At 41.2% G+C, this 24,073-nt stretch overlaps 1 protein-coding gene across 3 annotated transcripts in view; it reads left to right on the top strand.

Annotated features, from left to right (window-relative positions):
* The window catches only part of ptbp3 (polypyrimidine tract binding protein 3), an 89,706-nt gene that overhangs the window by 40,096 nt on the left and 25,537 nt on the right, over nt 1-24,073 (top strand). For all 3 annotated transcript variants that reach the window (XM_080188430.1, XM_080188428.1, XM_080188429.1), the window contains 3 exons: nt 824-899; nt 13,683-13,852; nt 20,302-20,448. In XM_080188430.1, the coding sequence (XP_080044556.1) occupies nt 875-899; nt 13,683-13,852; nt 20,302-20,448 (342 nt within the window). In that variant the 5' untranslated portion in view covers nt 824-874. The remainder of the gene's footprint in view (nt 1-823; nt 900-13,682; nt 13,853-20,301; nt 20,449-24,073) is intronic.

Genomic DNA, 24,073 nt, shown 5'->3' with positions numbered 1-24,073 from the left:
AAACATTTGCACTCTGTACTGATCGATGTGGCACTCAAATCAATACATTTTGCAAATCTGAAAACACATGTTTTTTCCCCCCCTGTCCAAAAGTAGTGACCATTGACATTTACATAATGCCTTCTGAAAATTTGGGGACAACAGATCCATAGGTTCCATTTTGATTCACAATGTTTGTTAAATCCTCAAAGAACTCCAGTAATCTAGTCAAAAACAATTTCTGTCACAAAACCATGTTGACTCTGTCTGACTACTTAAAGATTTTTGTCAGTGCCCTGCCATAATTCCTGTAATTGAGCAATTTCTCTATGACATTAACTTGCCTGCAGTGTCTTGCTTTCTGTCTGTCCCCTTGAATAGTGGAGTCACATTTGCTCTCTCCCATCCTGATGGGAGCATTACAGAATCTTGGGAATTTTTGGAAAATTAAAACTCAATACGTTTGCTATCTCAGCTGCTGCTTCTTTTAAGACTCTAGGATGAAGATCATCAGGATTTGTGGACTTCAGCTTTTAGTTCCAATAATATTCTTTTATTGTAAACTGTTACAAGTTGCTCCTTCCTTTCACTCCTGATTCACAGTTAATTATGGGGATGTTATTTGTGTCCTCTACAGTGAAGTACACATTTAAGAAATATGTTGATAACCTGTATTGATGTTTGTCAAATTTAGTTTATTCCAAACATTGAGCAAATGCCCCATTACTTTGATTGCTGCGTAAGCTTTGTTCCCATCTTGAATGTTATTTAACATTGCAGTGATTATTGCACCAATCTGAATTACACAATGGCAGTTTAAATGTTTGAATGTTTTGTTTTTCAGCGGGGATCTGACGAGCTTCTTTCTGCTGGTATTGTTAACGGCCCATCTACCATGAGCAACTCTACTCCAGCTACAGGTATTTACTATCTTCTATCAAATCTGATAGTAATAGCACTTTGAATACCTGAAACTAACTGTTCGGTTCTTTGCTTACTGACAATTTTTTCAATGCCTTTATTAGCTAATATTTGACTAATGTGAAACCCTAATGTTTAATGAAACATGTTCAATAACATTTAATATTATAAATCTTAGTACAGCACATTCTGTGTGTAAATGAACACACTGTGCTTTGAAACACGTCTTTTCACTGTGGGTACATAAAAAATTTTCTTATGCAAATTCTGGACTTCATTGTGACATAGCAGATATACTGTGTGGTTGTAAAAATTAATTTCAACAATGGTTGCACTGTTTTGAATGCACATAATTCATTATGGTTTTTATCTTGCAAAATACAAAACAATGGCCGGATGAGCCATGATATCTTAACATTGAAACTTCCTTTCTTGAATAATACCATATTGAGCATGCTCACCATATAATAACCTTCACTATTTCATTCTTTATAAACTTGGGGAAGGACCTGGTGCTAGATTCATGAATAAGCAATATGTATTGAATGCTGGTTCTACATTTTTGATACTCGAATATGGCCTCAAGTTTAGTTCCTCTGCCTTGCAAACTAGCTCTCAGTAGGTAACTGGGACACCCTCAATGACAAATAGCTTTCAAGGTCTTGAGATGCATCGCTCCACTGCTCTGGGATGCACTTACACCCTCCAAAACTTGTGTATTGGGGATGGCACGAGGTGTGCTCCTTTACTTCTTAAAAAATGACTTTCCATCTTTCAGTTGACTATTTTTGCATTTTGATGTGAGAGAAGGGCAGGGGTGGGAAAGAGAGAGATGGACAGTGATGTTCCAAGTAGTGGTACTACCATGGTGCAATATTAATGCTAGCGCAATGGCTGGGCATGTTGGTATAAGAATAACCCAAATCTATATAAACCAGCATTGTAACTGACCACAACTCCACAAAAATGTAGCAAGGTTTTTCAGAACCTATCGGGTGGTGGGGAAAATCCCAGATTGCAATAAAACCTGCACCTATGATTCTTGTGCTGGCTTTTCGGGAAAGATTCAACAAGGTGCTAGTAGACTGTGAAGCCACTGCCCTAAACACAAGGCTATCAGTATATTCTTAACATCATGGATGTAGTTACCCACTTAAGAGGTTATTCGCCTGAGAACCATATGTGCCAAAATAATGGAGGAATTAAAACAATTGCTAGGGACTGCCCATTGAGATCCAGTCAGATCAAGGCTTAAATTTAATGTCCTGACTATTTCTGGGTTTGACCCAGCTGAAGTGCTCAGGATATCACCCACAATAGCAGGAGGTATTAGTGTTGTGCTTCCACACTCTTTACAATGATTGTGGCATATTGCCATGTGTACCGCCACGACAGGGATAAAGGACTCAGTCATCTTTTGTTCATTACCAATGAGTCAACTGATTTACTCTTGTTTGAATTGGCTTGTGTAAACTTAGTGGGAGGTCCTTTGAATCTAATTAAGTGTAAATTTTAGAACAAAAGATAGAAGGCTCAATTTTAGACAGTGTAACCATGTTCTGAGTGGCTCATGAGAACCTGTAGTGTGGCTTGGAAACACTTAAACCCAAAGAATTATGAAAAAGTTAGCAGGCGAACATTGGATAAAGACAAATTACTGCAGATGCTGGAACTTGAAACCAAAAGAGAAAACATTGGAAAAGGCATAGAAAGTGGTAGATATTTATACTGTAAAGTGAGGGAATGAGAGATGAGTCATAGCCACAAAACCACGGGGAAAGACTGCTAATACAAGGTGTGAATGGCTGAACAGTGAAGAAGCTGAAATCAAAGAATAAGCTGTGATAGGTGAAGATGTGGGGGGGGGGGGTGCGGTGGTGGGTCGGATGTGGCGAGTGGGAAAGAGGTAAAACTGACAAAAGGGAGAGAAAAGATAAGGAAAGGGGAGATAAAATGGGGGGAAAAAAGACTAGACACAATAAAGGAATAAAAGGTAGAGAACAGTTAAAAATTAAAACAGTGGTTGAGGTAGGGGTACAGCCAATCATCTGAAGTTGTTGAATTTGATGTTGAGACTGGAAGGCCATAATGTGCCTAGCTGGAAAATGAGATGCTGCTCCTCCGGTTTGCATTGAGCTTCATTGGCACGTTGCAACAGTCATGATGTCGAGATGCCAGCGTTGGACTGGGGTAAACACAGTAAGAAGTCTCTCAACATCAGGTTAAAGTCCAACCAGTTTATTTGATATTTGGGGTTGCTGTCAAATAAACTGGTTGGACTTTAATCTGGTGGTGTGAGACTTGCTACATTGCAACAGGCCAAGGACAGACATGGGAGCAGGATCGTGTATTAAAATGGCAAGCAACGGGAAGCTTAGGGTCCTGATTGCACAGAGACTGAAGATTCTTCCTCAATTGTGGTTTCCCACCTACAATTGTTGACAGAAGCCTCAACAGCATGAGGTCATCTCCCGCGGTCCGTCCTTCTCTCCCAAAACAAGAACGGGGTCCTCTTGTTCTCACATTTCACCCCACTAGCCTCTGCATGCAAGCATAATTCTCCACCATTTTTGCCAACTCCAATATGATGCCACCACCAAACACATCTCCCTTTCACTCCCTCTGTCAGCATTATGCAGAGACCATTCCCTCCAGGGTAACCTAGTCTACTCCCCCACTATACCATTCCTATTGTAGGTAGTGTAACATCTGCCCCTTTACCTCATCCACGCTCACTATTCAAGGTCCAAAATACTGATTCCAGTTTAAGCAGCATTTCACTTGCATCTCTTTCAGTTTGGTCTATTGCATTTGCTGCTTCCAATGTGGTCTCCTCTATATCGGAGAGACCAAATGTAAACTAGATGATTGCTTTGCTGAGCTCCCACAGTCAGACATAATCAGGACCCTGACCTTCCTGTTGCTTGTCATTTTAACACGATCCTGTCCACATGTCTGTCCTTGGCCTGCTGTAATGTTACAGTGACATTCAGTGCAAACTGGAGGAACAGTATCTCATCTTCTGGCTAGGCACTTTACAGCTTTCTGGTCTCAACATTGAATTCAACTCGGGTGATGAGGGCTACTCCACCTCAACCCCTTCATTTTCATTTAATTTTTAACTTCTCAACCTTTTACTACTTGTCTGTCTGTCTTTTTCCTCCTTCCTTTTTTTTTCCCCGTTCTCCCTTTGTTTCAATTTTACCCCTCTCCTACCATCTACCCAACATCTTCATTTGTCACAGCTTACCTTCTGATTTCAGCTTCTCTGCTGTTCAGCCATTTGTACCTTCTATCAGCAGCCTTTCCCCTTGGTCTGGTGGCTGTGATTCATCCTTCATTCCCTCAGCTTACAGTATAAATATCTCCTGCTTTCTATGCCTTTTAGCTTTGACAAAGAGTCATCTGGCCTCAACATCAGCTCTTTTCTCTCCTTACAGATGCTGCCAGACCTGCTGAGATTTTCCAGTATTTTCTCTTTTGGTAGCAGGAAAACATGTCACGACCTTTAGCTGGGAGACTTGAGTCTGGTATTCCCACCAAAAACCCAATTCAGTAACTCTCTTAAGAGTAGCAAAGCTTGGGGAGCTAAGCCCAGTTGAACTCCAGACTGCAGGTAAAATCACAATAACCTAGCCCAAGAATGGGGCAAAAGATCTGTCCAATAACAGCAGGCCTGGAGGACAAAAGGAATGGTGAGGATGATTGGAACGAAGCATGTGTGAGGCCCGTGTTGAACCCCATATTGTACAACTAGCAAGTACAAATTTTTGCTAAATTGGCTACCCGTCTAACTGCAGAGCAGTGAGTAGACCAGGTTGCTCACTGCATTTGAAAACACCTGTAAAGACAAGCCAGGCTACACTTCGGTTCTACGTGGTATGGATGTGGGAGAGGCGCCTCCCAAAAGGCAACATCCCCGCTCTCTCAATCCTGAAAAGCTGGTCCAGGTGCAGTAGACAAACCTACATGCTGGATTGCCAACTAATAACTCCTACCAGCTGTGCTTCTGCCCAAGCCAGACAGCTCCACCAGACTCCCTGACTACCAAAAGGTTCATGCTGTTACCAGAGAGAGCTCCTTACCTGACTTCTACATCTGAAAGACTGCATAGATAAGGTAAATAATGCAGTCTACATTTCGAAGATAGATTTCCTCGAGGATTACTGACTGGTAGGTTCCCTAAAATGTCTGTGCGATGGAAATCTGTCTTCATAACATAGGCTATACCAGTGTTGAGTCATGCCATTTGGAATCCAATGCCCCAGCCACCTTTCAAAGGCTGATCCAGATAATGAAGGTCCTATCCAAATGCAGGATAGCTAGATCACCTCAGGAGCACATAGTTACACTTGAGAAACTCACTTAGAGCAACGATGTCAGCTGACATAGTGGTCAGTCTGAGTTTGCTACAGGCGAGCTGACTACTGCCGGAGATGCAAAGGTACAAACCGTGATAGTTTCCTATTCCTACATCAAAACAGGAAGTCATGAGATTTTTAGTGATGTGATTTCATCAGACTTACTGCAGAAAAACAAAAGTAGTATGCACCAAGAAATACCAGATAGCTTTTGAAAAGCTGAAAGTAATGTTGATAAATGAACCAGTGCTAGCATCTCCAGAGAGAAAACTGAAGAGACATTTCCATCCATACACCCATTGAAATTCAACTGCTTAAGGAAGAGATAATGACATCAAAAATGCAAAATACTGTCTCGGAAAGAAACAATCGTTGTCGCAGCCAAATGCAACCTAAACCTCTTGGAAATACACAATGGATGAATTATTTTAAAGCAAAGATTGCAAGTGACACAAGCAGTGCCAAGGAAATCTTCAGCAGAGGACTACCTCTGTTTTTTTGATTGTATCACCCAGTTCAAGAAACCTATCAGTGAACCAAGATCTCATAATTGCAATATCACCTGTATCTGACCATATCCAAGAAACCAGCCAATTTAAATGGGGCATGATATTCAAAGTTTACATATGAAGAATAAACACGGCATTATTTTACTGCTTTAAAAATTGGGCTCTTAACTCCCCTTATTTCTGATAGCTGTATTGTGGGCCAGAATGACTTCATTTGGGTCAAACCTGGTTTAAGTGGGTAATTTTGCTTTCTCTTTGACTCAAGGAAACCTTGCTTGATTGACATATTATTGGCAACTTAGTAGTTGAATGCATTCTGATTTGTAAAAGACACCTTCATGACAAAGAAAAAGTCTGATCAACCAAGGAGGCTGAATAGACAGCGCCAGTCCACTGTGCCCCCACCTCCCTGGAAAGCTTATGGGTAGAATAAGGGATCATTGGTTGCCATTGAGACAGGCTCATTTTAAGCTCATTTACATGGATGTCAAGTGATAGCTGGTTTAGATTCTATTCTGTTCCATGGAATAGAGTCAATTAATAACTTTTTGGGTTGGTACATGAAATCTGCTCACTTGTGACTAGCCTTGAAAGGCTTTTAGTGCCTGTGAAATTGGACTGCACCAACTTCAGCAGAAATGGTTAGACATTATCATGTTTCCCACTGGTCTTGAGTGTATAAAACTGCTTATAAATTGATTATTCAGTAAAAGTCCTAATATTGTACTTAAGCTGCCAGCAACGTGCCCTGTGGGGAATGATATACAGGTACTGTGTTAGTGTTGGGATCATTTTGGCAAGAATTTAAGGATGTTGTTAAATAGGTGAGTAATGCCCCAAAAATGCAAACATTTGAGCCCAAATGAGACCTCGATTTTTGGAATTACATCCATATGTAACTTTTGAATACTGTAGAGTGTTCGGTTTTTGTCAGCATCCATGGCAGACAGGAGGCGGACCCATTCAAACAGCACAAATTTCCTCTTGCCATCTGTCCGTATGTTGTTTCAATTAATATGCTGTGGTCTATTTCTCAAACCCCCGGGTTTTGAATGAACTGACTAATAACCCCACAACAAACTCGAGTTAGGATGAACTCTATTGCACAAATTCAAACAACCGTGAAAAGGAGTGTCTGCACTATCCCCCTCCGCCCACATACAGTAAAAAGAGGGATAGAGTAAAGAAGATTTTGTAATGCAGGGACAACAGAAACTAAGTATTGATTCATGAGGTCCAGTGGCATACATTAAGGTCCCATGAGAAATTCTTTTGGGCTGAAAAACAGGTAGCGTAAGAGTTGCTTTTCCAGTGGTGTTGACTTCCCAAGATGAAATAGGCAAGCAGAGATGAATCAGTTTGTGGGTGATGGTATAGAACTTTCAGCAGAGACAGATGGATGGGGGCAGTTGTCCAGCCTGTTCAGAGCTCCTTCAGAGCCCAGGAAGGTAGTATTAACTTGCTCAACACGCTAGAGTCTTGGGTAATTTGACTACGCCCTTCCACGATATCTTTCGGACCAATAATGTTACTTCCGTTTTGGATTGAAAGAGGCCATTGTTTTAGACTTCTGAAGTTGCTGATGAACCTGGTCTGTCAAATGCAAATTGTCTTTGTGCAGTAGCCTTTAAAGTTGGCTGTGCAGATCCTGGGTGGATTTTATGGCCTTGCTTGCCCTGAAACTGTAAAATCCTGCCTGAGGTTGAAGGACCTTTCCATTGTCTGCCATTTGCCTGCTCTGTTTCATGTGGTAAAATTCCAGCCTCTGGGTGATTTAATAGCTGCTCAGAAATAACAAGGTGTGACATTTCTGATGTTGCAAAATGTCTTTTAGTTCTCGTGAGTCACAGACCATAACTCTCAGGTTAGCTATCATAACCCCCTGCTTCAGCCAAAAGCCCCAATTTGAAATTGAAGATTATTTTTAATAACATCCGATGTTAAGTTCTGTTCCATCACAGTAAACTATCTAAATTATCAGACTGCTTTTTCAATACTGTTAAAGCAGAAATTTTGTCTAGCTAAATACGGGAAGACAGAAAGCATTATCCATAAAGGTTACTTAAATTAATTGGTCAAAGCTTGAGCATTAAATGTCAAACTTTGGATGCTGGATTGTGGCGTGGTAGCCTCAATGTTAATTTATTCTGATATTTGGCCTTCAGTGCGACGAGCTCTGACAATCTAGTTTTGCAAAGCTAAGTTATAAGCTACCTTTGTCAACATCAGAAACTTTACTGCCTTATTGGGTAGTTAAGGATATTCCAAAGGAACTTTAAGCCAAAAGTCAATCAGATAGTTCTGGGAAAAATCCATCTTTAAAGCACTGTCATGGTTTAGTTCCACAAGACTGTCTTGCTGTCTCAGTCAGTCTTGCAAGGATGTCATCATCAAGGCTCACAAAGGGATGTTTCAGAACTTTGAGATGCTCTCTGATGTCGTGCTGTCTAGAAGCTGCATTTCTGCCGTGATCCAAAAAAATTTGACAGATTTGCAAAGGAGTCATAATTTTACTTAGTAAGTTGTTTGGCTCACCTCTCCTCCCTCCCTCTCTCTCTCTCTCTCTTTGATTTTTCGTTTTTACTTTGTCCTGCAGATGAAAACCGTCAATGAAACTGAAATTAAGTCATTGCTTAAGGTTATTTGCAGATTGGGAATTGCTGTTTGACTGCCAGCATTGATGAGTTTGATGCTGAGCTCTGTTAGATCCTTTCATCATCATCTGCAAACTTTGAACAATGGTGAATCAGTTCACCAGATTTTAGTTTCTGTTGGAGGTGGAATTTGGCCAAAGCTCTGGAATTGTGATTGTGGTGGTCATTTCTGGACCTGCTTTCAGCTCATTCTCTCTTGACCCGCCAGATTTTCCATTCAATCTGCCACTGCTAAGAAATCGAGCAGACTCCATATTGGGTGGTTTGTCATGAGCTTTTTGTGTATTTAATTGAGGTGACTCCAGCTGAAAATTGGAAAACAATCTGTCATTTAACCCAATATTTCTATCCCCTTCAGTAATGTCCATGTTTGTAGGCACCTTAGGCTCATATGCAATGTCCACGTTTTGAACCGATGAGTGATTACCAGTGCTGAGGAGCTCTGTTGACTCATTGCTTATGTGCTGGTTGGAGGTAATCGGTGTGATGTCCATTTGATAATCATAGAACCCTACAGTGCAGAAGGAGACCATCTGGCCCATCGAGTCTGCACCAACCACAATCCCATCCAGGCCCTATCCCTGCAACCCCATGCATTTACCATGCTAGTCCCACTTCCACTAAGGGGCAGTTTAGCATGGTCAGTCAGCCTGACCACATCTTTGGAAGCAATTCAGAGCACCCAGAGGAAATCCATACATTGGTCAGAACATTGAGTACAGAAGTTGGGAAGCGATGTTACAACTGTACAAGACATTGGTATAGTCACATTTGGAGTGCTGCATACAATTCTGGTCACCCTGTTATAGGAAGCATGTTATTAAACTGGAAAGGGTACAAAAAAAAAGGGTGTCACTCGGACTGGAAGGTTTGAATTATGAGGTTGGGACACTTTTTTCCATGGAGCGTAGGAGGATATGGGGTGACCTTATAGAGATTTATAAAATGATGAGGGGCATAGATAGGGTGAATAGCCAAAGTCTTTCCCCTCGGTAAGGGAGTCCAAAATTCAAGGGCATGGGTTTATGGTGAGAGGGGAAGTTTTAAAAGGGACTTGAGAGGTTACATTTTCACACAGAGCATGGTGAGTATCTGGAACGAATGCCAGAAGAAATGGTAGAGGCAAGTACAATTGCAACATGTCAAAGACATTTGGACAGCTACATGGATAGGAAAAGTTTAGAGGGATATGGGTCAAATGCAGGCAAATGAGACCAGTTCAGTTTAGGAAACCTGGTCACCATGGATGAATTGGGCTGCAGGGCCTGTCTCCATGCTGTATATCTCAGTGACTGTGGTGCAGTAGCGTGCTGGGATACATAATAGGTTTATTGTACCTCAATAGGGTGGCACAGTAGTTAGCACTGCAGCCTCTCAGTTCCAGGAACCTGGGTTCGATTCCTGGCTTGGGTCACTCTGTGTGGAGCTTGCACATTCTATGTCTTCGTGGGTTTCCTCCGGGTGCTGTGGTTTCCTCCCCACAGTCCAAAGATATGCAGATTAGACTGATTGGCCATGCTAAATTGCCCATAATTTCCTGGGGATGTGTAGATTAGTGGGCTAAATGTGTGGGGATAGGGCATGGGATAAGATTGTTGTCAGTGCAGCCTCAAAGGGATGAATGACATCCTTCCACACTGTAGGGTTTCTGTGATTTCTGTGTTGCTTTAAAGCAATTAAAATTGTATGAGGTCAATAATAACTTGTTTTTAAATTGTACAATATGGTCTTACTGAGGGTGCAGAGTATTGGTCTTTCTGGCAGCTCTTTCTAGCAATGCCAAGTTAAAGTCCAACAGGTTTATTTGGTAGCAAATGCCATTAGCTTTCAGGGTTTGCCCCTTCGTCAGGTGAGTGGGGAATTCTGATCACAAACAGGGTATACAAAGACCACACTCAGTTTACAGAATACAGATTAGAATGCGAGACTTTACAGCTAATCAAGTCTTAAAGGTGCAGACAGTGTGAGTGGAGATAGCGTTAAGCATAAGTTAGAGATGTGTCTTGTCTCCAGACAGGACAGTGAGTGAGATGTTGCAAGCCCAGGCAAGTCATGGGGGTTACAAATAGTGTGACATGAACCCAAGATCGCTGTTGAGGCCGTTCTCATGTGTGCAAAATTAAATGACCACAGCAACCTCTGCAAGACATGCCAGATCATCTCACGTGAGAATACCATCCACCAGGTACATGGTACATACTCTTGCAACTCGGCCAACATTGTCTACCTGATATGCTACAGGAAAGGATGTCCCGAGGCATAGCACATTGGGGAGACCATGCAGATGCTACGACAATGGATGACTGAACACTGCTTAACAATCACCAGGCAAGACTGTTCCCTTCTTGTTGGCGAACACTTCAGCAGTCATGGGCATTCAGTCTCTGATCTTCGGGTAAATGTTCTCCAAGACGGCCTTCCCAACATACAACAGCGCAGTCGCTGAGCAGAAACTGATAGCCAAGTTCTGCACACATGAGGACGGCCTCAACCAGAATCTTGGGTTCATGTCTCACACTCTTTGTAATTACCATGACTTGCCTGGGCTTGCAGCATCTCATTTATTGTCCTGTCTGGAGACAATACACACTTCTTTAACCTATGCTTAACGCTCTCTTCATTCACATTGCCTGTACCTTTTAAGACTTGATTCGTTGTAAAGACTCGCATTCTAATCAATATTCTGTAAACCGAGTGTGTGCCTTTGTATGCCCTGTTTGTGATCAGAACTCCCCACTCACCTGACAAAGGGGCAAAGCCCTGAAACCAAGTGGCATTTGCTGCTAAATAAACCTGTTGGACTTAAACCTGATGTGGGTATGCCGGCGTTGGACTGGCGTAAACACAGTAAAAAGTCTGACAACACCAGGTTTTAGTCCAACCTATTTATTTGATAATATACTCACAAGCTTTCGAGGGGACTGCCTCTTCGTCAGGTGAATGGAGAGTTCTGGCCTCAGACAGAGCATATAAAGCACAGACAGTTTAGAGATTACTGATTAAAATGCGAATCCTTACACCTAACCTGCTGTTCAAGACCTGAAGTGGCTGATAATGTGAGTGGAAGGAGCACTGATCACAGTTTAAAGAGATGTGTATTGTCTCCAGACAGTACAGTAAGTGAGGTTTTGCAAACCTAGGCAAGTCACGGGGGTTACAGATAGTGCGACATGAACCCAAGATCCCTGTTGAGACCGTCCTCGTGTGCGGAACTTGGCTATCAGTCTCTGTTCAGCGACTCTGCGCTGTCGTGTGTCGTGAAGGCCGCCTTGGAGAATGCTTACCTGAAGGTCAGAGGCTGAATGCCCGTGACCACTGAAGTGTTCGCCAACAGGAAGGGAACAGTCTTGCCTGGTGACTGTCGTTCCCTTCCTGTTGGCGAACACTTCAGTGGTCACGGGCATTCAGCCTCTGACCTTCAGGTAAGCATTCTCCAAGGCGGCCTTCACGACACACGACAGCGCAGAGTCGCTGAACAGAGACTGATAGCCAAGTTCCGCACACATGAGGACGGTCTCAACAGGGATCTTGGGTTCATGTCGCACTATCTGTAACCCCCGTGACTTGCCTGGGTTTGCAAAACCTCACTTTACTGTCTGGAGACAATACACATCTCTTTAAACTGTGATCAGTGCTCCTTCCACTCACATTATCAGCCACTTCAGGTCTTGAACAGCAGGTTAGGTGTAAGGATTCGCATTTTAATCAGTAATCTCTAAACTGTCTGTGCTTTATATGCTCTGTCTGAGGCCAGAACTCTCCATTCACCTGACGAAGGGGCTAACCCGAAAGCTTGTGAGTATATTATCAAATAAATAGGTTGGACTAAAACCTGGTGTTGTCAGACTTTTTACTGGACTTAAACCTGGCATTGTGAGACGACTTACCGTGTTTACCCCAGTCCAATGCCGGCATCTCCACAACATGCTCTTTCTGGGTCCGATGCTCTTTCAGAGTCAGTGCTGCCTTGATGGGCCAAATGGTCGCCTGCATTTTAGGGATTATGTGGTTCTATGAATGGGTGCTCACTATGGAAGAGGACAAAATGAGGGAGAATATGAAGAGACGTTGAGAAAACAAATAAATGGGCAAAGAAGGACCAGAAATTAAATGATGAAAGAACATAGAATATTTTAGTATTTTTATGCCTAGAAGGAAAGTTGAGATGGGCACGGGCTCAGGCTGGGGCTCATTTAAAGGGTAATCGGAATAAATTCACAGGCAACCATAGTGAAATGATGTAAATTTTAAGTATTGCTTTTGCTTCAGTATTTTTGAGGAGTGACCTCTTAGTCTGTGTGTGCATCCGCCAGTCAGTGTGCATTTGCTTGCCTGCCTTCTGTATGTGCATCCACATACCTCTGTCTGCGCACCTCTCTGCCTGCCTGTGTGCACCTTCCTGTCTGTGCACACTATTGAGGGATTCAGCGATGGTAAAACTGTTAAATGTCCATCAGGAGATGGTTAGATATTCTCATTGGAGAAGTCGTTGCCTGGTGCATGTATGGTTTGAGTGTTACCTACCACGTTCAAGCCTGAATGTTGCCCAGGTTTTGCTGCATATGGACTTAACTCCTCAGATACTGAAGTAGCAGCAAATTGCGCTGAATATTGTGCAATCATCCGCATTCGTCCCCATTTCTGACCGTACGATGAAGAGAAGCTTTTTGTCGAAGCTGGTTGGGTGTCTCTGGTTTCTGCTCAGTCATGTTCCTGACGGAAATGTGTAGCAATACTGAACGTGAACAGAATGGAACTGTATTCCTAATCTTGTTTGGAACTGATATTCTTACGTTGCTGTCAAATGGTCATTGCATAATAGGGGATAGGAATTCTTGCCTTAGCCCTGAGGTTTTATTCAAGATTTGAGGTTCCCAGTTATCAAGCACAACTGATTTTGCTCAGATTAGGACTTGAATCTGTCAGGTTGCTTACTTTCATTTCCTGTATTGGTTGCATATTACGGAACAGCAAAATTCAACAGCTGCGTCGTAGTGTGGCGACTAGGGTATTTTCAGAGCAACTTCTTTGCGATCTTAATGCAAGCCTACTTGTGATACTAATAAATAAACTTTAGGTGTTAAGTGCATGCACAAATATAACTTGATTCATTATGGTGACGTGTGTGTTGCACAATGGCTTAGCTGTTCGTATCTGCTGCAACTTTAGTGTCAAACATTCTATATAAGGGGGCATTCTGTGCAATGCTAACACAAGGAAATAACATGAATAATAGTACTTTCCCCTCTTTTTTTAAGCTAATGGAAACGACACCAAAAAATTTAAAGGAGACGGATCTCCAAACCCTCCCTCTCGTGTTCTTCATATTCGTAAGATTCCAAATGAGGTTTCAGAAACAGAGGTCCTTTCATTAGGTTTACCGTTCGGCAAAGTCACTAATCTATTGATGTTAAAAGGGAAAAATCAGGTATGTGAATTTGTATATTTTCTTGACTGAAATGCGTTTTTTATGCCCTTAGAAATGCAGGTTTTTGGCACTACACTGAAATATCTTGAATTAAAATATTTAAATGTCCTCATTTTCAGAAGCTTTGATCGTGTATAGCAATTTTTGTGATTTTTGAATTGGACAAATGTTTAGAAACTTGAAACATTTTAATTCAGAGTGCAGTTTTAAGGGTTAGGAATGTTGCTTGATTTGGATAAGAATGAGATTTGAATTTTCTATGAACTATTTAATTTTTAAAAATTCTACTCTGAAAGGAAGAAAAACGGGTTATGTTTTTAGAAATTGGTGTAAGAATAAACAGGTGCATGTCCTTTCTACTGGGGTGCTTTTTGAGTAATAGTCTCTTATAAGATGGTGGAATGTGCAATTGTGTCAGCAGGTGCTCCCATTTAGAAGTTAACAAAGATGTGCTTTTAGGCTGATTGGGTGACAAATTGTCCCTATATTGGACCTCCCTGATCCTCGCACATTAGGCGTAGACTAAAATCATGAATAGGTCACTGAGACAATGGGACGGCGGCGCGGGCTCGTTGGGCCGAAGGGCCTGTTTCCCGTGCTGTGTTGTTCTTTATATCTGTGCAGAGCAGAGGCAGGGCGCTACTCTGCTGAGATTGGAAATGGCATGCTTTTGCCCATCTACTTAAAGGCTTATGAGATGAGTGGTTTGGCAGTTGTGTGGGAGAATGTGGGCTCCCTGGTCCTTCTATCAAGGATGATGCATTGTATGAAAAGGGTGAAGGTTGAAAGCCAAGCACAATGTACCACACCTTGCTTGCATGAGATTGCAGTTAGATTTTAATTCCCACCCTCTTACTGTTTCTGGTTAGCATGTTCTATATTCTATATGTGAATCCTGACTACAAGTCTACAGAAACTTCGGCTAACTGTTGTAATTCTACCCCTTCTCAAAAAGAAAGCTGATTTTTTTTTTCAATACAACCATAACATGAACCAACCTTTTAGAAAAGTAGGTTGCTGTTCTATTGGTGGGAAAACTTTGCATTTCAACAGCTTCCTTTCGCGATGCTGGCTTTATAACAAAATCTCCACTGCAATTTGAGTTCCAGCAGCATCTGTGAAAAGAGAAATAGTGTTAATTTTTCAAGTTTTGACTTTGGAAGAGCCATGCAGACTCACTTTTCTCCACAGATGCTGCCAAATGTGCTGAGTTTTTCCAGCATTTTCTGTTTTGTTTGATTTTTTTCCAGCATCAACAGTCCTTTGCTTTTATTACAATTAAGTTGTTGACTAGGCAGATACTGTTAAAGCCTGCAGCAGCTCATACATCTAATGTTTCGCGCTCTCTCCTAAATACAAACCTGATATGATCACTGAGGTGCTGGTCAAAATGTATGTGGCGCACAAAGCAATAAAGAACGTTTTGATTTTCAAGCAATGCTTTTGTAATTAAATTTGGGAGAACTTGGGCATACTATTAAATATTAAATCTGTCACAATTCTTTAGAAAAAACCTTTTCATTTGGAGGAAGGAAGCAAACCCAGAAGTATATTTACCACTGTTGGTATGCCGCATCTGTGGAGTCTTGGACTTGTGTGAAATCTCATATGGACCTGGGTGTTGAAATTTACAATTGCTTTTGATGAATTGTGTGAGCAACATAATGTGCATTCAGCAAGATGATGCTTGTTGTAACACAGCCTTGAAGGAAGGGCTAGAAATATAATCTCCATACATGTGATGGGAGTTAGATTTTGCTCTGCCCCTGACCTTTAGCAGTACGATGTGGTGATGCTAGCATTGGACTGGGGTAAACACAGTAAGAAGTCCAACAGGTTTATTTGGTAGCAAAAGCCACCTAGCTTTCGGAGCGCTGCTCCATTGTCCATTTCGCGCGTGTGTCCACTCCCACTTACCTGACACAGGAGCAGTGCTCCGAAAGCTAGTGGCTTTTGCTACCAAATAAACCCACTGGACTTTAACCTGGTGTTGTAAGACTTTATAGCAGTACCGACAGCATTGTATGATCTGGATAGAACAATTGCAACTGTGAAGTTAAAATTGAGCCAGAATTGCGTGATGTGTTTGCAAAGTTCCCATCAAAAGCAAGCTGCCTAAGTAATTAACCTCTTTGGCTTCCAAGATGGATCTCTAATTTAGGATTAGAATATTGCACATATAGTGGGTGAAATAACACTTCTATCCTCAAACTAGTACCGTGTCATACAATTTAATGTAAGCAACATGTCCAGGGATGTGCTTATTGTCAGTAAAACTTGTATTTTCATGGAAGTTCAATAGAATCAGAAACTAGCGGAGCACAGAAGAGTAGGAGGCATTCTATTATGTATGTGTTTGCTCTTGAAAAGAGCTGTTCAGTTTGCCCTGTTGACTGTCCTTTTCCCAAAGCCCTGTACATTTCAAGTATTTATCCAGCTCCCTTTTTGAATCTGCATCCACCACCTTTTTGGTTATGCATTTCTGGTCACAGAAGTATTGCTGTATTTAAAAGTGCTCCAATGATTACCAAAGTGAGTTTTGTTCACTTCAATTTGGTATTACAGGTGTGCAGGAGGTGATTGTCCAGAATTATGATAAACTGTCTGTGCGACCTGTCGTACTATAATTACCCTTTCCCACCAGTGATGATGCTATAGAAGCCGAGTTTTCCATATTCTATGTCTATGGATAGCTGTTCTGCAGTGAAAACTGTGCCCCAATCAACTTTGCTTTCCAAATTGCTGTAACTAAGTGTAGCACTTCAAAATGGTGGCTGAATTATGTCTGTGTGCCCTAGGTAATTTTTCCTCTGCCCTTTTTATCCAGTTTCACAAGAAGATTGCACTGTCTTTCTAATTGCAATAGATGTTATATCAAACCTCAATTAGTGTGCACTGTAAACATATTCTGTACCATGATGTATGAATTGTATGTGGTATATCTGCATTTACAGAAGAAAATATCTGTGCCAACATGCTAAGATGGAAAAGACCTTTGTCAATATTTTTATCCCAAGTACGTAGGATACTGTATTTCACAGTAAAGTCTGTATTTATTAGTCACAAGTCAGGCTGACATTAACACTGCGATGAAGTTATCGTGGAATTTCCCTAGTTGCCACAGTCGGTGCCTGTTCAGGTACGCAGAGAATTTAGCATGGCAAGCGTGTCTTTCCGAATGTGGGAGGAAACCAGAGCATCTGGAGGAAACGCGCGCAGACATGGAGAGAACGTGCAAACTCCACACAGACAGTGACCCAAGCCAGGAAACAAACCCGGGTCCCTGATGCCATGAGGCAGCAGTGCTAACCACTGCTACCGTGCCGCCATCTACATCCTAGGTAGTTAAGGAAGTGGCCCTAGAAATAGTGGATTTATTGGTCATCATCCAAGGTTCTGTAGGCTTTAGAGCAGTTCCTACAGATTGGAGGTTAGTTAATGTAACCCCACTATTTAAAAAGAATAGTAGAGAGAAAATGGAATTGTAGACCAATCAGCCTGACATCACTAATGGGAAGAAAAGAGTCCATGATCAAAGATTTTACAGCAAAGCACTTGGAAAAGAATCTGCATGGATTTACGAAAGGGAAATAATGCTTAACAAATCTACTGGAATCCTTAAAGGATATGGGCTTTCGGAAGGTTTTTGAAAAAGTCCCACCTAAAAGATTTAGCTTGTAAGATTAAAACGCACGTGGGAAGTGTATTGAGATGGATAGAAAACTAGCTGGCAGACAGGAAACTAAGTACGACTAAACAGGTCTCTTTCTGAATGGCAGGCAGTGCAATGAACTCTGGGTGTCCTTGTGTACCAGTCAATGAAGACAAGCCTGCAGATGCAGCAAATGGTATGTTCGCCTTAATGAATGTATTTGAGTACAGGAGTAGTAACGTCTTGCTGCAATTATACATGGCCTTGGTGAGGCCACACCTGGAATTGTGTGTGGAGTTCGGCTTCCATATCTGAGGAAGAATATTATTGCTACAGAGGAGTGCAGAAAAGTTTTACTGATTCCTGGATTGGTGGGACAGATATATGAGGAGAGTGAGTGAGTTTGGATTGTATTCGCTGGAGTTCAGAAGAATGAGATGGGAACCTTCATAGAAATCTATAAAATTCTAACAGGACTAGACAGGGTAGATACAGAATGGATGTTCCCAATGGCGAAGGTGTCCAGAACCAGGGTCATAGCCTTAAGGATACAGGGTAAATCTTTTGGAACAGAGATGAGAAGTAATTTCTTTACCCAATGAATGGTGAGCTTGTGGTATTCACTTGAACAGAAAGCACTTGAGGCCAAAACATCCTTTTCAAGAAGGAATTAGATATAGCTCTTGGGGTGAAAGGGGATCAAATGATATGGGGGAGAGGGTGGGACCAATTATTGAGTTGAATGATCAGCCATGATGATGATTGGCCAAGCAGGCTTGAAGGGCCAAATGGCCTACTCCTACTGTTTCTGTTTCTCATGACATGTCTGAAAACTGAAATCTCCAGTAAGCTTGCAATGCAGAGTGAAAGGTAGTCTGGCAAAATGAGTGTCCTCCCTTTTCTCTCTTTTTGACAGATGGAGTCCAAATCCGCATATAGATTCGGCCAAGCTTCAGCAGGGTCAGGCCATGTAATGCTATAGCTTCCACAGCCTCAAAGCTGCCCAAGCGCAACTTTGTACACACTAATCAAGTGGAACCTAACCCCACCCCTTCCTAAAATATGCATCAGCAACTGGTGCATCTTGCATGCCACACATCTGTATGTGCCAAACTTCTGAAATAGGTCTATGATAAAAGGAAAGACCACTCATTTACAGTTTTCACAGAATAATGAACCTCGTCAGTGATTTTTCAACGCTAAAGCGCGAGTAAAAATTTCAGGATATCCGGCAAGTAAATGATTGTCCCTGATGTGACATAGCATAACACTACTTTTCTAAATGAGCATAATCTCTTGGTATAGTGAGCAGTGCCATTGGACAGCTGGTGAAGGAAGAAAATCCGTGTCAGACACGTCACATTTGGTGAAGAGGAAAATAAATCTCTGCCACCAAGCCACACAGTAAACATGTCAATAGTTATTTTATTACTCTCACCCTAAGTTCTTTTCAAATCCTTCTGATGCCCACTTCTGTCTCTCACTCTGTTTAACAAATGAAACCACGTTTTGTAACAAACATTGGGGAAAAATCAGTTCTGGTAGCATCTGTAGGGAGAAAGAGTCACGATTTGAGTCAGTTTGGCTCTTCACTCGTTTTGTAATATTTTGACAAATGTTGCCATTTCTCAGTGTTTACCTGTTTGCCATCAACAAAAAATAGATTTTCAAATCACCCTTGCAAGGGCAAAGACTTTTTGTTTCATCCTGTTGCTTCACTTTCTTCTTTTTGGTTCCGATCATCTTGTAATTTCACACATCTCAATCAGTTACTGATTGAAAAACACAACTTTCTTGCTGGATTTAGTCAATTAAACAATTTTCTGTGAATTAATAAACTGGAATTTGATTCAGTGTAACATTTGCACTAATAAAATAAGGACAAAAGGTGGTTATTCAGCAGCCTGAGCCATTCGGTCAATTCAAGACCAATATGTATGTGTGCTCCACATGCCTTGATACACACACTTCACCTTTCACATTGAAATTTTCCAATTGGATTTGGCCAAACCCCTCTACAACTTGAATCTAACCCCATAACACCTACATTAGACAGATATACAATTCTTACAGAAGTGTCTATTAGTTTTTTTTTATTTCCAGAAATCCCAGCCGATTCATCCATGAGTTGACTAGATGGATTATTGGCTTTAGCGTGGCAAATGTTATTTTATGTGAAGGGAAACTGAATATGAAAATAAAGTTTGTGACAGTAAAATCAACCTCTGTTTTTTGGTGATTTGCACTGCCTGTAAAAGATTAATATTCTGTACTTGAGTAATTTGATATTTGTGTCTTTGTCATGTAATTGCATTCAAACAGGTTGGATAGTACCAGCCCCAATGTCAGCAGCAGGTGGATTATTTTTAGAGCATTGGCCTGTCAGATGGTGATGACAAATCATGGATATTGTGAATATAGAGCAGCTTGTTTATATTTTTTTTCGTATGAGCAATTCTCACGATAGTGCATTTTTTTAAAACTGTACAATTTGCTGCGGTTCCTGATTCTCAGCAGGCCATTTCTGTAATGTCTCAAATTGAATCACAGCCACGTCCCGTTCATTATCTGCTGAACTTGAATTATGACATCTACTGGAATAGCTCATTTTAGATGAGGGGCCAATGCAATGTCAAAAAAGACATTTTTAGATTCAGTCTCTAATAATCAGCATTAATGATCAGAATTCTCTTATGTGTTATGGATTAAGGTGGGGATTTATCTCTGTGAGCATTTTTAAAAGAAATGTTGTGTTAGTTTTGTCATTAAGTGTTACTCCTTCCTCCTGCTCTTGCAGGCTTTCCTTGAAATGGCTTCAGAAGAAGCAGCTGTTACTATGGTGAACTATTACACCACAGTCACTCCACACCTCCGCAATCAGCCCATCTACATCCAGTATTCCAACCACCGGGAACTGAAGACCGACAACTTGCCCAACCAAGGCGTAAGTGTATCTTTATATATCCTTATCCTCTGTAAATGCATTGTGTGTCTTTTTTTTAAGGCATGGTGCCATGCTCCTAAAATAAATCTCGTCCAGCTAAATTTTCTGAGCGTAACGAAAAAGGTAGAAACTGCAATGATTTTGAAAAAAATAAAACAGGATTGCCTTCATGGAAAGGACGGGCTTGCCTCTCATTTGTTTTAAGGGAAGCTGGATGTAGGTAGAAGAAAAGCCTGAACCAATGTCCCTTGTAATTTTTTTTAATATGCCCTGTACATTCTAATGTGGGGTCCCTTTAAATTGTGCACGGACAATTTGTGGGCAGCTACTATTCAGGTTGTGGCTTGGTCACATAAGGGTTGCCTGAAGATCTTGTGTTTAACATAGTAAGCTGTTGCTAAGGATGTCTGTTTAAATGGTATACACCTTTGAAAGCTTGTCTTAATGGAAAGAAAGAGGGAACTTGGTCTAATAATTCAGCATATGCTGCAACTGGTGTACATGGATTTTGCATGCGAGGTAATAATTTGCTTAATTTTTAAAAATCTGGTCAGTTGTGTTCATTGTCCAGGGTGAAGTTTGCTCTGCACTGTAGAGACCAAACATCGGTGTTAGAATTGCTTTGTCAACAACTTCCCATCTGACTTTGTGGTTGGTCACAGCAGCACTCTACCCTGGCAACTCCATGTTTTCTTCCACCTCCTCCCTGCCCCTTCCCATTTCCATTTTAGTGTTTCCATACTTGTCCACTTGCACTGTTGTCACCAAACTGAAGGCAAACTTCAAAGATATACCCCATACTACAAAGTAATGAATTTAGTAACTATTTTCCCTGGATACTTACCCTTTTTTAAGCAGGTGGACTAGACAGAGGTGAATTGATGCAAGCAAAGATCTGCCGTTACAATTTCATACTGGCATTGAACTTCAGATTGTTGGTCTAATTTTTGTGACCAAACCAGGTCCTGATTATGTCATTGGATCAGTGCAGAAAACGTGTTTCTGCTTATGGAGGAGTCCAAAACAAGGGACCATAATCAAATAGGTAACTTGGGGGAGACAGCTTTATTCAGTGGGTCTGGGGAATATGGAACTCATTCTTCTAAGGAGTGGTTGTGATAAATAAGATTAATTCATGGGCAAGCTAAATAAGCACACGAGGTAGAATGGTATGCTGAGAGTATTAGATGAGTAGTGATAATAGGAGGCTTAAGGAAAGACCATCGAAGACTTGTTCAGCCCAAATGGCCTTTTTCTGAGCTGCACGTTCAACATAATTTCTATGTTATAGTGATTATACTGATGTTGCAAGGGTTAAAACAAATCAAAATAGTTTGAAGTCATCTGGATTAGCAGCAAACAGTTGGCAATGAGCCAAGCTGAAAGCCTCAGGCAAGAAAAAAAAATCATGAAAGTGAAACTACTTTTGCTGCACTGAGCCGAACCCAACAAAGCAGAATTTGACCTCTAAGTTCATGGGTTTTCTTTATTTTATAAACGTTGCTTTACGTTTGTAACATGCTGTGAGGAGAGATTGGGTAAACTGGGGTTGTTCTCCGTGGAAAGACGGAGAATGAGAGGAGACCTAATAGAGGGATACAAAATTATGAAGGGTATAGATAGGGTGAACAGTGGGAAGCTTTTTCCCAGCGCAGACATGACGATCACGAGGGGTCACGGGCTCAAGGTGAGAGGGGCGAGGTATAACTCAGATAGCAGAGGGACGTTTTTTTACGCAGGGTGGTGGGGGCCTGGAATTCTCTGCCAAGTAGGGTGGTGGAGGCAGACACGCTGGCATCGTTTAAGACTTAACTGGATAGTCACATGAGCAGACTGGGAATGGAGGGATACAAACGAATGGTCTAGTTGGACGAATGAGTGGCACAGGCTTGGAGGGCTGAAGAGCCTGTTTCCTGTGCTGTATTGTTCTTTGCATGACCATAACTTCTATTTTGCCTTTAATAACAGCTGATGGGTTGGAGACAATTAAATGAATGACTTGGCATGACTTACTGATAAATTCTTGCACTCATGTCCTGGGAGTGACCCAAAAAAAGACACAACATTTGCAAAGAATGTGTTGGTTTTAAATTGGAGTCACATTGGACCAAGAATAAAACTTCAGTTGTAGTTGAACTGATTCTAAGAAAGTTCTACTTGGTGCTTTTTAAACTAATATAAAATGCTCTAACTGTTGTGCTGAAATTACTTTGGTCTGTTTCGCTCATTTAAACCAGGAAGTTCATCACATGACAGGAATTGGTTCACATCTGTAAAATGAGATTACTTCAATACTATCTTCATTGTTCAAACCATTACACATCATCTGTATTTAATCTTCATCTTGTGAATGTGTTTTCATGTGCAGCTGTACTCAAAGTTGTTTCAGCGATGGGCATTAAAGCTTTGGAAGAAATTCTAAAGATTTAAAGGATGTTTTTCCTCTGGTTTCCTGTTTGTCTGTTTTGGAGCCAATATTTTAAATTATAGAATTAACAACCACTCCATTTTGGTGGTTTAAAAGAGCCATGTGTTTCAGGACTGTTCTCAAAATGCTTTTCCAGTCGAGCTAAAATATAAATATTTATTTCTCACTTTAGTTTTGTGGTGAATTTGGGAGCACAGACCCTGCTAGATTTTTTTTCTTCCTACTCCACACTGACACCAGCTGAATTTTTAGCAGAACAGTGTCAATTCTTGAGCACTGATCTCAGGAGGTGGTTTCAGGAAAACATTTTATAAATTGTGTTTGTGCCCCAGTTTATGCAGCATATTGTAATGCTCCTCCAAGACTACAACATTAGAGACATGAGTAATTTGTATGAACACTGGCACATGCCCTTCATTTATACAGGTGCACAGATTCATCATATAGTGGTATCTGCGGTTTGAAATGTGATACAAATGCAAATTGTGCTATGGTAATGCCCTAATTAACTAAAATTACCAGACAGGAGAATGCAAGCTGTTTCATCAAATTGCCCCACACCATGTTGGCTGCAACATCGTAACTACATCCTTTCTCCTCTTCACCTGCACTGCTCGCACCCTGTGTAACCCTGCAGAAGAGCAATAAACCAGAGATGACCCAGTAGCTAATGAATAAAAATAGTGTGGAAAATTCTTGTCAAATCCTCTCGTTATTGAGTTTCTGCAATTCCAGCCCCTGATCGGGGGCCTTGCTACAAGTCAGACAAATAACAAAGATAGCGGGAACCAGAAAAACTCGTTGTCCAAAGACTTGTTAGGCAAGGCTTATATTTTAAATGTGAACATAACATAAGAACGTAAGAAATAGGGGCAGGAGTAGGCCATTTAAACCTTCGAGCCTGCCGCGCCATTCAATAAGATCATGGCTGATCTGAAGTGGATCAGTTCCACTTTCGCGCCTTCTCCCCATGATGTGGGCCTCCTGATTTGGTTTACAAAGCTATGCAGCTAGCTAAAATAAGATTGCCAACCCTACAGAATAGGCCTGGAGTCTCCAGGAATTGAAAATTGATCTCCAGGAGAAAAATCATACAGACATTAAAAATTATTCAAATATTTCTCTTTACTATACTATATTTTAAAAAAAAACAAAAACAGGGAGGAAGAAAAACAGTTTGATCAAGCATTGTCCAAT

Source organism: Carcharhinus amblyrhynchos, chromosome 5 (genome assembly GCF_965287045.1).
Source record: "Carcharhinus amblyrhynchos chromosome 5, sCarAmb.v2.hapA, whole genome shotgun sequence".
Classification (NCBI taxonomy): domain Eukaryota; kingdom Metazoa; phylum Chordata; class Chondrichthyes; order Carcharhiniformes; family Carcharhinidae; genus Carcharhinus; species Carcharhinus amblyrhynchos.
The sequence above is the reverse complement of the archived record's forward strand: the minus strand, read 5'-3'. Positions and strand labels throughout refer to the sequence as shown.